The sequence below is a fragment of the Chiloscyllium plagiosum genome, chromosome 5 (assembly GCF_004010195.1).
Source record: "Chiloscyllium plagiosum isolate BGI_BamShark_2017 chromosome 5, ASM401019v2, whole genome shotgun sequence".
NCBI classification, from domain to species: Eukaryota; Metazoa; Chordata; class Chondrichthyes; order Orectolobiformes; family Hemiscylliidae; genus Chiloscyllium; species Chiloscyllium plagiosum.
In genome coordinates, this window is record NC_057714.1 from 123,718,365 (window position 1) to 123,734,967 (window position 16,603).

At 45.4% G+C, this 16,603-nt stretch overlaps 1 protein-coding gene and 1 long non-coding RNA gene across 2 annotated transcripts in view; both read left to right on the forward strand.

Moving 5' to 3' along the window:
* The window catches only part of mapk15 (mitogen-activated protein kinase 15), a 48,334-nt gene extending 46,406 nt beyond the window's left edge, over positions 1-1,928 (forward strand). The window contains exon 12 of the mRNA XM_043691088.1: positions 980-1,928. Coding sequence (XP_043547023.1) covers positions 980-1,165 — 186 coding nt within the window. The 3' untranslated portion in view covers positions 1,166-1,928. The remainder of the gene's footprint in view (positions 1-979) is intronic.
* Positions 1,929-11,645: 9,717 nt separating this feature from the next.
* Positions 11,646-15,642, forward strand: LOC122550376. Its single transcript, XR_006311831.1, has 3 exons — positions 11,646-11,799; positions 13,886-13,954; positions 15,584-15,642. It is a non-coding gene; the product is annotated as an uncharacterized LOC122550376 (long non-coding RNA).
* Positions 15,643-16,603: the final 961 nt, after the last annotated feature.

Here is a 16,603-nt window from a genome sequence, read left to right on the forward strand (position 1 = left end):
CAGAGGGTGGTACGTGTATGGAATGAGCTGCCAGAGGATGTGGTGGAGGCTGGTACAATTGCAACATTTAAAAGGCATTTGGATGGGTATATGAATAGGAAGGATTTGGAGGGATATAGGCCGGGTGCTGGCAGGTGGGACTAGATTGGGTTGGGATATCTGGTCGGCATGGACAGATTGGACCGAAGGGTCTGTTTCCGTGCTGTACATCTCTATGACTCTATGACACAGTGGCAGTATTGCCACATTTTGGCAGATGATCTGAGTTCAAGTCTTAGTTCCCCTAGAGTCTGTCAGGACATGTCTGAACAAGTTGATTCATGTTTTTGAAAGCTGCGATGAGATCAAGGGTTAATGGAATAGGACTTGAGGCAACATGAGGAGCTGTTTGGTCACATGGAGGTTAAACATGGATATAAATGGCCTGGGTTCCATGTGTTCACTGTTCACAGCTTTTCTCACCTGAATTTGATTATATTGTGATATAGATATGTGGCTGAAAATGAATATTTACATGTACATGTAAATTTGCATTCTGCTGTTCAAGGGTTTAACATCATTGATTGGTGAGACAGTGGTTTGGATCAGCACTGATGACTGGTCATCTCTTTCTGCTTGTCTTGTTCTCTCACTCGCTCTGTCTCTCCTGTGTCTCTCTCTTGCCTTGCTATCTCTCCCCTCTCCTTCCCTCCCACTCTCTCTCCCTGTCTCGGTGCCTCTTTCTCTCTCTGTCTCTGACTCTCCTCACTCACTCTCTCTATTTCCTGTTGCCTTCACCTCTGTCTCCCTGTCTCTTGGTCTCTATTTCTCCTCTCTCTCTCTCTCTCTCTGGCCACAGGTGCTGCCTGTATCGCAGTTTGTGTATCTGCCTGTACTATTATGGGTTTTGATAGGGTCAAGTGCCCTGAGCTATGTTTTGTGAAATACTTTGGGAGAATGCTTGTCCTTGGAGCACTTGAGTTGTATTCCTGTTTTGCAGAATCCGAGGCCACAGTCACAAGCACGAGAGAGCCGCCCCTTTAAGAAGATGTTCCAGACGATGTCGAATATGGAAACAGCAGGGAATCCAAAAGCTGCTTGGGGCAGCTATTGCCAGACCTATGGGGTTATCAGTCAAACTGGGCTAGATAAACTGCATAACCTGCAGATCCAAAATAAGCCGTAGCTACCCAGGACAGCACAGGTCAGACAGTGCACGGGGTGGGGTGCACCAATAGGGAACCTGCGCAGGAGTTATACAAGAATCAGCTGTCGGCAATCATCCAGTCCAGTAGCTATTGGCATACACTTTCAGCTGGGAATGTTCCACAAGTGCCAAAACCATTAGTACATCAGCACCTGATCAGAGAAAAATGACCTTTTAATGTGAATGATTAACTCTATGCAATCAGCCATGTGGAGAAACTGGTACCTTGTTCCACTGATGAGGATCCCACCGTGTGATGATCTCTCCATTAGCCTGTCCTCTCATTACAACCTGCAGAGTTGGATACACATCGCAGCTCTGTCTGCTGCTCTCTGACACACACTCTGTCTTGAATAGTCCTGTGAAAGTGCCTTTAGGGTATGAGATGGGATTGTCATCGTAGGGGAAGCTGGAGTTGGGTGGGGACTTTGTCTGTGTCTGGGGCCTGTGGTTCAAACTGGAATTCCTTCCCAGCCTGAGTCCAGGATTGAGTGGGCTTGACTCCCGCCTTGAATTGTTGATGGCCTTTCCTCAGTTCTCCAACCAATCTCACCCAGGGGTTTGACTCCACTAAAGAACTTGGTTTTAACTGTTTGTGATTCCCGTTTTCTGGAAATATTTGCTTGGGGAATGTTTGATAATTGACCACAAATCTTTTGTTAAAATGAATATCTGTAGCTATGTCAAAACTGTCAGTGATTTTTCTAGATGTTTTAATAAAGACACAACAAATTTCTCTGTTTCTTTATTCGAATGTTATTCTCAACTCCAAAGCACGACAGCTGATAGAGTAACACACACTGCACCAATCTAGTCAGTGTGCCTCGATAGCATCGACCTGGGAGAAGCAGTGAGTACATGACAGTGCAGCACTCCGTCAGCACTGACCCTCTGACAGTGCGGCACTCCCTCCGTTGTCCCGTTTTGCTGGGCCTACCAGTTGGACATCAAGCCATTCTTGCAGTCGTCACAAAAATTAGTCTTTATGGAAGTACACAAGTTTCCCCCTATTATTTCTGGCTTTTTAGTCCCAGGTTAACAAAGCACAAATTAGGTTCTGTGTTTAACAAGAATTTCAATCTGTTGCAAAGAAATGCAAAGCTGCCCTGGTTTCACCAGATGAGAGGGCCATAAGAGACAATTGGTGTAGGTTTTGCCTGAGAGTCGTACAGCTCAGGCAATGTTGAGAGGGAGGGTGTTTCATGGTGATCTTAGCTGCTGTGAGAATTAAACCCAAAGTTAGTATCATTTTGTATTAGAGAGAAACTATGCAGCTAACTGAGCTAAACCTTCTGAAGAGAAAGCTGAATGCTAGAGTTAGAGGTTGCGAGATCACCATGATCATTTCACTGGTAGAGCGTCCTTGATTAATTACTAGTTCTTATGCAACTCGACTAGTTAAAACACTAACCGCCTTACCAAACTCTCCTTGTACACGTGCATACACACACACGCAAGGCACTGGTGTAGTTGGTCATTAAAAACTCAGAAGGAAGGTCCCTGCTCTGTATCTGTTGCGATTGCTCTAGTGATTCTTTTCCCCTGACCTGTTTGTCCTCAATCTCTCTCTCCCAGGTATATACACTGGCTTACTGGAGGCATTCAATAACTGGTTGCAACATGAATTTGACTGGGACAATACTACCATTATAGGGCAAGCGAAACAAAGAACAGCCAGGGAATTCCTAGAGGCATGGCACTCATCCACAAACTCCATCAACAAACACATCGACCTGGACCCAATATACCGGCCACTACAGCGGACAGCTGAAACTGACAACCGGAAGCGGCAGGGACAGGCCACTATAAAGGCTGGAGGAAACACCACAGAAGCGCTTCACAAGAGGCTCCCAAGCACTGAGGATGTCACCAAGACAGGGGACGAAACGTTTGCAACAAAAACTTACAGCTCGGCGAACAGAACCACAGCAAAAGATAGGAAGCAGAGGGTAGATATAGATGGGCATTTCTCAGATTGGAGATGAATTGAAAATGTTGTTCCCCAGGGATCAGTGTTAGGACACTTGCTTTCTCTGATTCATGTAAATAATTGAAAATAGGTGTTGAGGACAAAATCTCTAAATTGCAGATGATACTAAGCTCGGAAGAATAGTAATTGTGATGATGATGCTGAGTGACTCCAGAGGGACATTGACAAGTTGGCTAAGTTGGCAGATGAATTTTGTTGCAGACAAATGTGAGGCAATGCATTTTGGTAGAAGAAACAGAAAACTCCCAACAGGGTGACCTCTCCTTTCCTGTTTCTAACCTCAGCCCAAACTACAGCAGTGAATGAGTCCTCAAACATTATCTCAGCTGCTGTATTACTACCGTTGATTAACAATACCACACCCCCGCCTCTTTTACCATCTTGTCTGTTCTTGCTGAAACATCGAAATCCTGGAATCTGCAACAACCATTCCTGTCCCTCCTCTAGCCATGTCTTTGAAATGGCCACAACATTGAAATCCTAGGTACCAACCCATGTTGCAAGTTAACTCACTTTATTCTGGATGCTCCTAGCATTCAAGTACATACATTTCAAACCAACATCCTGATTGGCGGAATAAGGTAATTGTACTGGCCTCCACCATTTCCTTTGGCAGCCCATTCCACACACACACCGCTGTGTGTGTGAAACAGTTACCCCATAGGTCTCTTTTAAAGCTTTCCTCTCTGACCTTAAACCTATGCTCTCTAGTTCTGGACTTTCTCCACCCCAGGGAAGAGACTGGGGTGGGTTTCTGCCTCAGCCATTGGCCCATCTGATCAAAATCCTGTTGTAATCCAAGGTAACCTTCGCTGTCCACTACACCTCAAAATCAATTGAGTCCCATCTGCCAGCATTTGGCCCTATCCCTCTAAACCTTCCCTATTAGTGTACCCATTTCAGTTGCCTTTTCATGTTGTAATTGTACCAGTCTCTACCACTTCCTCTGGCAGTTCATTCCAAACAGTGTATGAGAGAAAAAGTTGCCCCTTAAGTCCCTTTTAAATCTTTCCGCTCTCACCTTAAACATATGCCCTGCTATCCCAGGAAAAAAGACCTTGGCTATTCACCCTTTCAAGTTTCGCAACATCCTTCCTATCAGAGGGAGACTAGAATTGAATGCAGTATTCCACAAGTGGCCTAACCAACGTCTTGTACAGCCACAACATGACCTCCCAGCTCTATACTCATTGCACTGACCAATAAAGGCAAGCATACCCAAACACCACCTTCACTATTCTGGCTACTTGTGACTCTACTTTCAAGGAACTATGATGTGCACTCCAAGGTTTTTTTTTTCAGTATCACTCTCCAGGATCTTTAAGTATAATACATCACAATTTTTAAATCCCCTTCTCTATTCGCCTGAAAACTTGAAATCCGGTAATAATGAGCTGTCTTCTTGCCTCCCCTTTGGTGTAGCTATGCTATCAAGTTATGCGTTGACCTATGCCCTCAGTTTTTGTATACTCCTTGCATCGCAAATGTGCATTTTGATACTGCCAAATTCCTGCACTTTATAGCCTTTCACTCCCGAAAAGCAGAAGCAGCAGAGATATTCGCTGAATTTCTGCATCCTATTCCATGCTCTGAACTTGCCCTTAGGTTCCCACCTCCCTGCCAATCTTGCTTAAATCCTCAACCGTTCTAACGAATCTCTCTGCAAAGATATTTATCTTGGCCCTGTCATATATAGACCATCTGGTCATATAGGTTCCAGTTTCCCTAGAACCAGTCCCAGTGCCCCAGAAATTACCACCCTTCTAAAGTAGGTTTCTAGCAATCACTCCATTCTCCTCTTTTGATACTCACTGGCATGGAAAGACACAATCTCAAAATTTCTTTCACTCTCCTATCAAACCCACTGAAATCTACTTTCTGACCTTGTCCCCACAATCTTCTTTTAAAGTCATTCAAGGAATGTGGGCATTACTGACTAGACCAGCATTTGTTGCACATTCTTAATTGCCCAGAGTGTACTTAAGAGTTGACCACATTTCTGCAGGTCTGGAGTCACATGTAGGGCAAAGCTGAAAAAATGATGCAATTTTCCTTTTCTTTAGTGAGCTACATGGATTTTTCCAAAAATCGATAATGGTTTAATGATCATTACTGGGCTCTTATTTCCAGATTATTATTGAATTCAAATCCTATCAGCTGCCATGGCAGGATTTGAACCCGAGTCACAAGAACATTGCTTGGATCTCTGGTTTAACAGTATAGCGATAATACCAGTAGGCCATTATCTAAGAGTTGGATAGAGCTCTCAAGGATAGTGGAATCAAGGATTATGGAGATAAGGCAGGAACAGGATACTGATTAAGGATGATCAGCCATGATCATATTGAATGGTGGTGCAGGCTCGAAGGGCAGAATGGCCTACTCCTGCACCTATTGTCTATTGTCTTCCCCGCCTCTCCCAACTATCTGAATGTTAGCTCAGTTTGCTGGACAGCTAGTTTACAATGCAGAGTGATAGCAGCAGCTTGGCTTCAATTTCTGCACCAGCTAAGGTTACCGGGATTCTCCTCTCAGACTGACAGCACGGAAACAGACCCTTCGGTCCAACCCATCCACCCCGACCAGATGTCCCAACTCAATCTAGTCCCACCTGCCAGTACCCGGAAAAATATCCCTCCAAACCCTTCCTATTCATATACACATCCAAATGCCTCTTAAATGTTGCAATTGTACCAGCCTCCACCACTTCCTCTGGCAGCTCATTCCATACACGTACCACCCTCTGTGTGAAAAAGTTGCCCCTTAGGTCTCTTTTATATCTTTCCCGTCTCACCTAAACCTATGCCCTCTAGTTCTGGACTCCCCCACCCCAGGAAAAAGACTTTGTCTATTTATTCTATCCAAGTCTCTCATGATTTTCTAAACCTCCATAAAGTCACCCCTCAGCCTCCGACACTCCAGGGAAAACAGCCCCATTCTGTTCAGCCTCTCCCTATAACTCAAATCCTCCAACCCTGGCAACATCCTTGTAAATCTTTTCTGTTTTCAAGTTTCACAACATCTTTCCGGTAGGAAGGAGACCAGAATTGCACGCAATATTCCAACAGTTGCCTAACCAATGTCCTGTACAGCCGCAACATGACCTCCCAACTCCTGTACTCTGACTGATAAAGGAAAGCATACCAAACGCTGCCTTCACTATCCTATCGACCTGCAACTCCACTTTCAAGGTGCTATGAACCTGCACTCCAAGGTCTCTTTGTTCAGCAACACTCCCTAGGACCTTACCATTAAGTATATAAGTCCTGCTAAGATTTACTTTCCCAAAATGCAGCACTTATATTTATTTGAATTAAACTTCATCTGCCACTTCTCAGCCCATTGGCCCATCTGGTCAAAATCCTGTTGTAATCTGAGGTAACCCTCTTCGCTGTCCACTACACCTCCAATTTTGGTGTCATCTGCAAACTTACTAACTGTACCTGTTATGCTCACATCCCAATCATTTATATAAATGATGAAAAGTACCCAGCCCCGATCCTTGTGGCACTCCACTGGTCACAGGCCTCCAGTCTGAAAAGCAACCCTCCACCACCACCCTCTGTCTTCTACCTTTGAGCCAGGTCTGTATCCAAATGCCTAGTTCTCCCTGTATTCCGTGAGATCTAACCTTGCTCACCAGTCTCCCATGGGGAACCTTGTCGAACGCCTTACTGAAGTCCATCTGCCCTCATCAATCCTCTTTGTCACTTCAAAAAACTCAAGTTTGTGAGACTTGATTTCCCATGCACAAAGCCATGTTGACCTCATTCCTGATGAAGGGCTTTTGCCCGAAATGTCGATTTTTCTGCTCTCCAGCTGCTGCCTGATCTGCTGTGCTTTTCCAGCACCACTCTAATCTTATCCCTAATCAATCCTTGCCCTTCCAAATACATGTACATCCTGTCCCTCAGGATTCCCTCCAACAAATTGCCCACCACCGAGGTCAGGATCACCGGTCTATAGTTCCCTGGCTTGTCCTTACCCTTCTTAAACAGTAGCACCACGTTTGCCAATCTCCAATCTTCCGGCACCTCACCTGTGACTATCGATGATACAAATATCTCAGCAAGAGGCCCAGTAATCACTTCTCTAGCTTCCCACAGTGTTCTAGTGTACACCTGATCAGGTCTTGGGGATTTATCCACCTTTAACCGTTTCAAGACATCCAGTACTTCCTCCTCTGTAATATGGACAATTTTCAAGATGTCACCATCCATTTCCCTACAGTCTATATTCCATGTCCTTTTCCAAAGTAAATACTGATGCAAAATACTCGTTTAGTAACTCCCCCAGCTCCTGCCTTGCTGGTCTTTGAGGGGCCCTATTCACTCCCTAGTTACCCTTTTGTTCTTAATGTATTTGTAAAAACCCTTTGGATTCTCCTTAATTCTATTTGCCAAAGCTATCTCCTGTCCTCTTTTTGCCCTCCTGATTTCCCTCTTCAGTAAACTCCTACTGCCTTTATACTCTTCTAAGGATTCACTCGATCTATCCTGTCTATATCTGACATATGCTTCCTTCTTAACCAAACCCTCAATTTCAGCCTCACCTTTGCCAGAGGCATGATGACCCTCAGGTTAAACCACCAGCCGTGACTAATATTTTACTATTAGAGGATTATAGTTTTAACTGGTAGAATTATATCCTGTTGATCCGTAATTGTTTATCTGTTGATGAAGTCTAATTATAAATGGTGATTTTTGTAAAGACTCACCCATGCTTGCCTGGGTCTGAAGGTGAGGTTAATTGGGGGATTTTGCATATTTTTAAAAATGGTTAATTTCCCTGATGACATGGGGAATAGTGGAGTTGAATTTGCAGTGAGGTGAAACAGCAGACAGGCCTTTGGTATTAAAACTGGCCATCACTCCACAGGCTATTCAGTGAGCTGTTGCCAGGTGAATCTCACTGTCTGCAACAAAACTCCCAGCACTGTCTGAGCAAAACAGTGTAAACAGCACTTCACAATTATTGTCAGCAACTTAGGGTCATAGAGCCATAGAGATGTACAGCACGGAAATAGACCCTTCGGTCCAACCCGTCCATGCCGACCAGATATCCCAATCCAATCTAGTCCCACCTGCCAGCACCCGGCACATATCCCTCCAAACCCTTCCTATTCATATATCCATCCAAATGCCTCTTAAATGTTGCAATTGTACCAGCCTCCACCACATCCTCTGGCAGCTCATTCCATACACGTACCACCCTCTGTGTGAAAAAGTTGCCCCTTAGGTCTCTTTTATATCTTTCCCCTCTCACCCTAAACCTATGCACTCTAGTTCTGGATTCCTCCACCCCTATCCATGCCCCTTATGATTTTTTAAACCTCTATAAGGTCACCCCTCAGCCTCCGACGCTCCAGGGAAAACAGTCCCAGCCTGTTCAGCCTCTCCCTGTAGCTCAAATCCTCCAACCCTGGCAACATCCTTGTAAATCTTTTCTGAACCCTTTCAAGTTTCACAACATATTTCCGATAGGAAGGAGACCAGAATTGCACAAAATATTCCAAGTGCAGCAATCCCTTCCACAATTGTTGCGTTTTAAAACAGGCTTTTACCCATTTCAGTTCACAATCAAAAAGTCAGGGAAATAAAAAGACAGCGTCTTTACATGCCTCCATCCTGATACGGTGAAACACTTTTACATATATGTTTTAAAACTTCCTTCCTTTTGTAATCTTAAAAAACGTAGTATTTATAGTCTTAAACCTTTAATTTCCCCCAGCACAGTACACTTGGGATAATGTATCTGCAATTAGGTTAGATTTTACAGCAATGTGAATATTTTCCACATCAATGATTGAAACAAAAGATTCAAGCTGAATACACTCAGAAAAAGGGTCAGAAACTTGCATAATCTTTGAGCAATATTAAAATATTAATTTGCACTGCCATAACCTCCAGGACTATGGGTCAAAAAGAAATGGGATTTCGTGAAGTCAGATCTTTGTTTACCAGCACAACAGGATGGTCTGACTGGCTTCTTTATGTGCTGCGTGTGGTGTTGGAAAAGCACAGCCGGTCAGGCAGCATCCGAGGAGCAGGAGAATCGACGTTTCGGGTTAGATGCGAGGGAAGGTGGACAGGTCAAGAGGGCGGAGCTGAGTTGGAGGCTTGAAACTGGGGTAAGGTGGGGGAAGGGGAAATGAGGAAACTGGTGAAATCCACATTGATCCCGTTTGGTTACAGGGTCCCAAGGTGGAATATAAGACGTTCTTCCTCCAGGCATCAGGTGGTGAGGGAGTGGCGATGGAGGAGGCCCAGGACCTGCATGTCTTTGGTGGAGCAGGAGGGGGAGTTGAAATGTTCAGCTACAGGGCGGTGGGTTTGGTTGGTGTGGGTGTCTCAGAGATGTTCTCTGAAATGATCCGTAAGTTGGCGTCCTGTCTCCCTAATGTAGGGGAGACCACATTGAGAACAATGGACACAGTAGATGATGTGTGTGGAATTACAGATAAATTTCTGTCGGATGTGGAAGGATTCTTTGGGGCCTTGGATGGAGATGAGGGGACTGGTGTGGACCCAGGTTTTGCACTTCCTGCAGTGGCAGGGGAAGGTGCCAGAGTGGGGTGTGGGCTGGTGGGGGTGTGTGATTCTAATGAAGGAGTTGTGGAGGGAATGGTCTCTCCGAAATGCTGACAAGGGTGGGGAGGGAAATATATCCGTAATAGGTGATGGGATCTGTTTGTAGGTGGCGGAAATGGCGGAGGATGATGCAATGTATACAGAGATTGGTGGGTGGAAGGTGAGGACTGGGTGGGGGGGTTGTTCAGTCCTTGTTGCAATTGGAGGGGTGCGATTCAAGGGCAGAGATGCAGGTTGTGTATGAGATGCACTGGAGGGCATCATCAACCACGTGGGAGGGGAAATTGTGGTCTTTGAAGTAGGAGGCCATCTGGGATGTTCTCGGGTGGAATTGGTCTTCCTGGGAGCAGATGTGGCCGAGGCAGAGGAATTGGGAATAAGGGATAGTGTTTTTACAGGAGGCAGGGTGGGAGCTGTTGTAGTCTAGGTAGCTGTGGGAGTCAGTGGGTTTGTAGTAGATGTCTGTGGTTAGTCGATTGCTGGAGATGGTGATGGGGAGGTCCAGGAAGGGGAAGGAGGTGTCTGAGATGGTCCAGGTGAACTTAAGGTCAGGGTGGAAGGCATTGGTGAAGTTGATGAACTGTTCAACCTCCTCGTGGGAGCATGGCCTGGAGTCAATACAGTCATCGATGTAGCGGAGAAACAGGAATCTCCTCACTTTCTCCTTCTCTTTGTGCTGGAAATATCCTGAAAAAGGTGGTGAAAGTAGGGTCCTTGAAACTTTTGAGTTAGATGTCGAGACATTCTTTTCAGGGGGTGAAAGGTTATCAGAGAGTATGGCTCTGAGGTGAAAATCGAATCAAACACGATCTTATTGAATGGCAGAACAGGCTGAGGGGACAGTGTGACCTTCCCTTGCACCTTGTCTATATATCCCCTCTCTCCCAGTCTATTTGTCACTCCCTCAGTTCCTTACTCGGTTCCTCTCACCCTCTGTTTGTCTCCTTTCTGTCCCTGTATTTCCAATGGAATGTTTGTGATGTGCAGGGCCAAACTGTGCCTGATGTTTTGGTTACAAACACTTCTTAAGGGACAGGAGCAGACTTAGGCCATTCAGCCCATCAAGTCTGTGCCACCATTCGATCATGGCTGATATGTTTCTCAATCCCTTTTTCCTGCCTTCTCCCTGGAACTTTTGAACCTCTTATTAATCAAGAAGTTATTCACCTCTGTTTTAACTACACTGTGACTTGCCTCACAGCCCTCTGCAACACGGTTTTCCACAGATTCACCCCCTCTGGCTGAAGAAATCCCTCCTCATCTCAGTTCTGAACGGTCGTCCCTTCACCTTGAGGCTGTACCCTTGGGTCCTCGTCTCTCCTACTGTTGGAAACATCTTCTCCATGTCCTCTCTCTCCAGGCCTCTCAGTATTGTGTCAGTTTTAATCAGACCATCCCGAGCCTCATCTTTCTAAACGCCACTGAGTACAGAACCAGAGTCCTCAAGCTGTAAAACTTACCCACATCAAGTGGAGACATCCCCAGAGAGGATTTGTTTAAACAACCAGGTTCCCATGTCAGAATGTTCCTGGATCGATTGTGAGTTTACTTAAACTGGCCTAAATGGGAGGATTTTGCAGACTGATCTATCTGCACAGTATGTCACTTTGGCCAAAGAACTTAGAGACCAACTGGAAACTGAAACTCTCTGCAATTTCCTGCTCCTCGGATACTGCCTGACCTGCTGTGCTTTGCCAGCAACACACTCTGATCTAACTCTGGTTTCCAGCATCTGCAGTTCTCACGTTTGCCTAGTTGCTTACAATCCCACACTGTCACAATGCTGCACAGTGAGATTTGCATGTGGTTGTGTGGATTTGTTTGTAGACCAGGTGGAGTCAGACAGGTGGAAGGTGAAGAGACGAGGTACTCACACAAACTGAGCAGAGGGTTGGACAGACACTGACACGCAATCAAAAAAACAACAGCAAGGAGCTGAGAGGATCAATCCGGCTCCTCACACCGCTCTGGGAAATGACAAGATCGCCCAATGGAACCAGAGAATAGCTCAGAGGGACTTTACAAAGACACAGGTGAGTGCGCGTCCCCATCAGAGTGAACCAGTTGGTGTAAATGTGTATTTAATATTCCATCCAGTCCAACCCCATTCCCCCACATACCCTGCACCCTTTAATATCCTATCCAGCCTAATCCCTCACTCCTCACACCCTTTAATATCCCACCTATTCTAATCCCCACTTTGCCCCTCACTTTGGAAGGTGCCACCGGAGCAGACTGCTTTGTCCTGGATGGTGTTGAGCTTCTTGAGTGTTGTTGGAGCTGCCCCCATCCAGGGCAAGTGGGGAGTATTCCATCACCCTCCTTCCTTATGCCTTGTAGATGATGGACAGGCTTTGGGGAGAGAGGAGGTGGGTTACTTGCTTCAGGATTCCCTGACCTGACCTGCTCTTGTAGTCATTCTGTTTATGTGGCAAGTTCAATTTACTTGCTGGTCAATAGGAACCCCAGGTATGTTGATAGTGGGGGGATTCAGTGATGGTAACACCATTGGATGTCAAGTGGCAGTGATTAGATTGTCTTTTATTGGAGATGGTCATTGCCTTGCCTTTGTGTGGCACAAATCTTATTGTCCCTTGTCAGCCCAAACCTGGATATTGTCTAGACCTTATTGTGTTTGAACATGGACATGGACTGCTTCAGTATCTGAGGAGTCGCAAATGGTGGTGAACGTTGTGCAATCATAAGTGAACGTCCCCAATTTTGACCTTATGATGGAGGCAAGGTCATTGATGAAGCAGCTGAAGATGATTGGGCCGAGGACACTACCCTACGGACTCCTGCAGAGATGTCCTGGAGCTGAGATGACTGACCCTCCACAATCACAACCATCTTCCTCTGTGCCAGGTATGACTCTAACCAGCAGAGAGTTTGCCCCCCGGTACCCATTGATTCCAGTTTTGCCAGGGCTCCTTGGTGTGGCCTTGGTCTCACGGGGAGGCAACGGACTAATGGTATTATCACTAGATTATTAATCCAGTAACTCAGCTAATGTTATGGGGACCCAGGTTCAAATCCCAACACGACAGATACTGGAACGTGAATTTAATAAAAATCTGGAATTAAGAATCTAATGATGACCATGGATCCATGGTTGATTGTTGGGAAAGCCCATCTGGCTCACATTCCATGAGTCAATATTAATTTTAAAAAACGGGCAGATAGTGTGCAGGTGCAGTGTTAACGTCACTGAGTGGGGTTCAGTTAATGTGTGATTTGTATTCAAGTCCACTCTGTCAAAAAGAGAAATTTGAATTTGTTAACGTTCTGGAATAAAAGGCTAGCGTAATGGTGACCATGTAAACGTCGCTGATTTTTAATAAAAACCCATGGGTCATTAATGTTCTTCAGGGAAGGAAGTATACCAGCCTTATTGGGTTTGGACTATACATGACTCCACACCCACAGCAATGTGATTGAGTCGAAACAGCCCTCGGAAATGGTCTAGTGAGACACTGGGTTCAAGGGTAACTCGGGATGGGCAATAAATACTGACTCAGCTCTGCAGAGGTGAGAAGGATTTGTGTTTTGAAAAAAGTCGTGGGTCTGAAATGAATGGAGGAACAAGTGGGGTGACTTCTGTCCACCCACTCAACAAGCTGTTGTTAAGATCTGAATGCGAACAGTTGTAGAATCGATGAGGTTTGTAAATTGGACTTCAGGTTAGGTGAGAGTATTCGGATATCCTGATATTTGATATTTTCAAGATATTCTAATATTTTAACCAAAGAGTCCTTTACTGCTGATTCTGCCTGAGAGGGTTCTACTTGTGTTTTCGAACAGTCAGACTCTAACTTTTCCAGCCTGAATGTCGCTCTTCAATTAATGCATCGAAGGCTGCTGGGAAACACAGCAATGACAGTTCAGAGGCTGTTGCTAGGCAACCTTCAGAGCCCTGATCAACTAGCTTGACTTGCAATTCAAATCATAAATCTATCTTATCTCTCTGAAGAACTTTGCTTCCGTGAAGTCACTTTACTTTCTGTAAACAATAGGTGAATCATTACAAACTACAACTCTTCTGTAATTACCATTGAACACAACACCCATAAATCATGCAGTCAAATCCCTCTTTAATCCAAAATGTTCCAATATTTCCAGGTTCAACTTCCTTGTAAGCCATAAAAATGTGGGCGATTCTAAAAGGCCTCCATCCTTGGAAGATGAAAGGTAAGAAACTAGAAGCAGATGTAGGCCATTCAGCCCATCGTTCAATGAGATAGTGGCTGATCTCACCATCCTCAGCTTCACTTTCCTGCCTTTTCCCTATAACCCTCGATTCCCTTACTGATTGAAACTCTCTCTATCTCAGCCTTGAATATATTCAATGCCCCAGCCTCAACAGCCCTCTGTGGTAAAGATTTCCACAAATTCACTCCCCTCAGAGAAGAAATTCCTTCCCATTTATGTCTTAAAATATGTGATCCCCCTCTTCTGAGACGATGTACTCTGGCCCTAGACTCTCCCACATGGTGAAACAACCTTGACACATCGATCTTGTGAAGCCATGTATCAAACCCTGTTCTGCCCCTTGCCTGGGGATGTTTGATGGGGGACAGTGTAGAGGGAGCTTTACTCTGTATCTAACCCCGTGCTGTTCCTGTCTTGGGAGTGTTTGATGGGGGACAGTGTAGAGGGAGCTTTACTCTGTATCTAACCCCATGCTGTTCCTGTCCTGGGAGTGTTTGATGGGGGACAGTGTAGAGGGAGCTTTACTCTGTATCTGGCCCAATGCTATCCCTGTCCTGAGGATGTTTGATGTGGAGACAGTGTAGAGGGAGCTTTACTCTGTATCTAATCCCGTGCTGTCCCTGTCCTGGGAGTGTTTGACGGGGTACAGTGTAGAGGGAGCTTTACTCTGTATCTAACCCCATGCTGTCCCTCTCCTGGGAGTGTTTGATGGGGTACAGTGTAGAGGGAGCTTTACTCTGTATCTAACCCCATGCTGTCCCTGTCCTGGGAGTGTTTGATGGGGTACAGTGTAGAGGGAGCTTTACTGTGTATCTAATCCTGTGCTGTCCCTGTCCTGGGAGTGTTTGATGGAGTACAGTGTAGAGGGAGCTTTACTCTGTATCTAATCCCGTGCTGTCCCTGTCCTGGGAGTATTTGCTGGGGGACAGTGTAGAGGGAGCTTTACTCTGTATCTAATCCCGTGCTGTCCCTGTGTTGGGAGTATTTGCTGGGGGACAGTGTAGAGGGAGCTTTACTCTGTATCTAATCCCGTGCTGTCCCTCTCCTGGGAGTGTTTGCTGGGGGACAGTGTAGAGGGAGTTTTACCTTCAGTTTGAAACAGTGGAGTGAGCTTTAGTATTGCAGGGTGCATACATTGCTGGTAAACCCCCCCTGGGTCACTGGGTTGGAAGGGTTGCTGCGGAGTTCTGATAATGCTCTGAGCCAGGTGTGAGTACCATTTCCACTGTGCCCACATGGTGTTGAAGGAATGGGATCACTTTCCAAGGCAGGATCCTGGGTTTTATTCCCTTGTAGGTTGTGTGCCAGTTGATTGCTCCAATGTTTAATGCCTGCCTTTAGTTGCTCCTTGAGGAGGTGGCACGAACTGCCATGTTGAGATGCTGTTGGTTGTGCCGCAGTGCTGTGAAGGAGAGAGTTCTAGGTCTATCTACAGCACATGGACATTGGGAACGTACCACCTTCTCAAGGGGCAGTTAGAGACAGGCAGGAAATGCTGCACCAAAAGGAAAACCAAAGGTGTCACTCATTGGATGTGATTATGCAGACCAGAAGCTTGTGTTGTATTGCTCAGGTGTGTTAGTGAATAACCTCTCACCTCTGTTACAGACAGCAAACACCAGCAACTGGAAGTAATCGAAAGGTGGATTAATTACCACTTGGAAAAGGTGGGACAGAGGCAAATGAACCTGGTAACACAGGATCTGGAACATGGGCTCAACTCCTTTCCTGAAACATTGGGATTGACAGGAATGGCTCCAGGAACAAGAAATTTGAGTCAGTGTGGGAATACTGGAAATGGTGGGCTGGTTCAGAGAAGGTTCAGGATTAGAGTGGTGCTGGAAAAGCACAGCAGGTCAGGCAGCATCCGAGGAGCAGGAGGTTCAGAGGAGACTTGACAGAAATGCTGAAAATCACAGAGTTAACAGGAAGGAGCAGTTTCCAGGGGTAGGACGGTCCATGACCAGACAGATACAGATTGAAGAAAATCAATAAATGGACAGAGTCAGGAAGAATTGTTATTCGGGGTTGGGCAAGTCATTGTGACATAGAACACACTACCTGAGGGTTACAAATCTCACAACACCAGGTTACAGTCCAACAGGTTCATTTGGAAGCACTAGCTTTCGGAGCACTGCCCCTTCATCAGGTAGTTGTGGAGAATAAGATTGTTAGACACAGAATTTATAGCAAAACTTTTTTAAAAGTTACATTCTCAGGTTAACTGTAACAATTGGTGTCAGCCCAGATAATGTTATACATTGAAAAAGACCTGGTTTGTTTGTTAAGTCTCTCATCTGTTAGAATGACCATGTTAGTTTCACGTCTGTCATATGTAAATCACACAACTTTTTTAAAAGTTACATTCTCAGGTTAACTGTAACAATTGGTGTCAGCCCAGATAATGTTAGCCCCCTGTGTCCCCTGTGTTCCCTGTCTGTGCCATAATGTTCAGACTGATTCTAATGTAGAAGGTGAGTTAATGAGTCTTACATGGATTCATGCAGTTTTTGAGCAAAGTACAATGTAATCCATGTAAGACTCTAGTAACTCATATTTTAGACTAGAATCAGACTAAACATTATGGCACAGACAGGGAACACAGGGGGCTAACACCTTCAACATCTT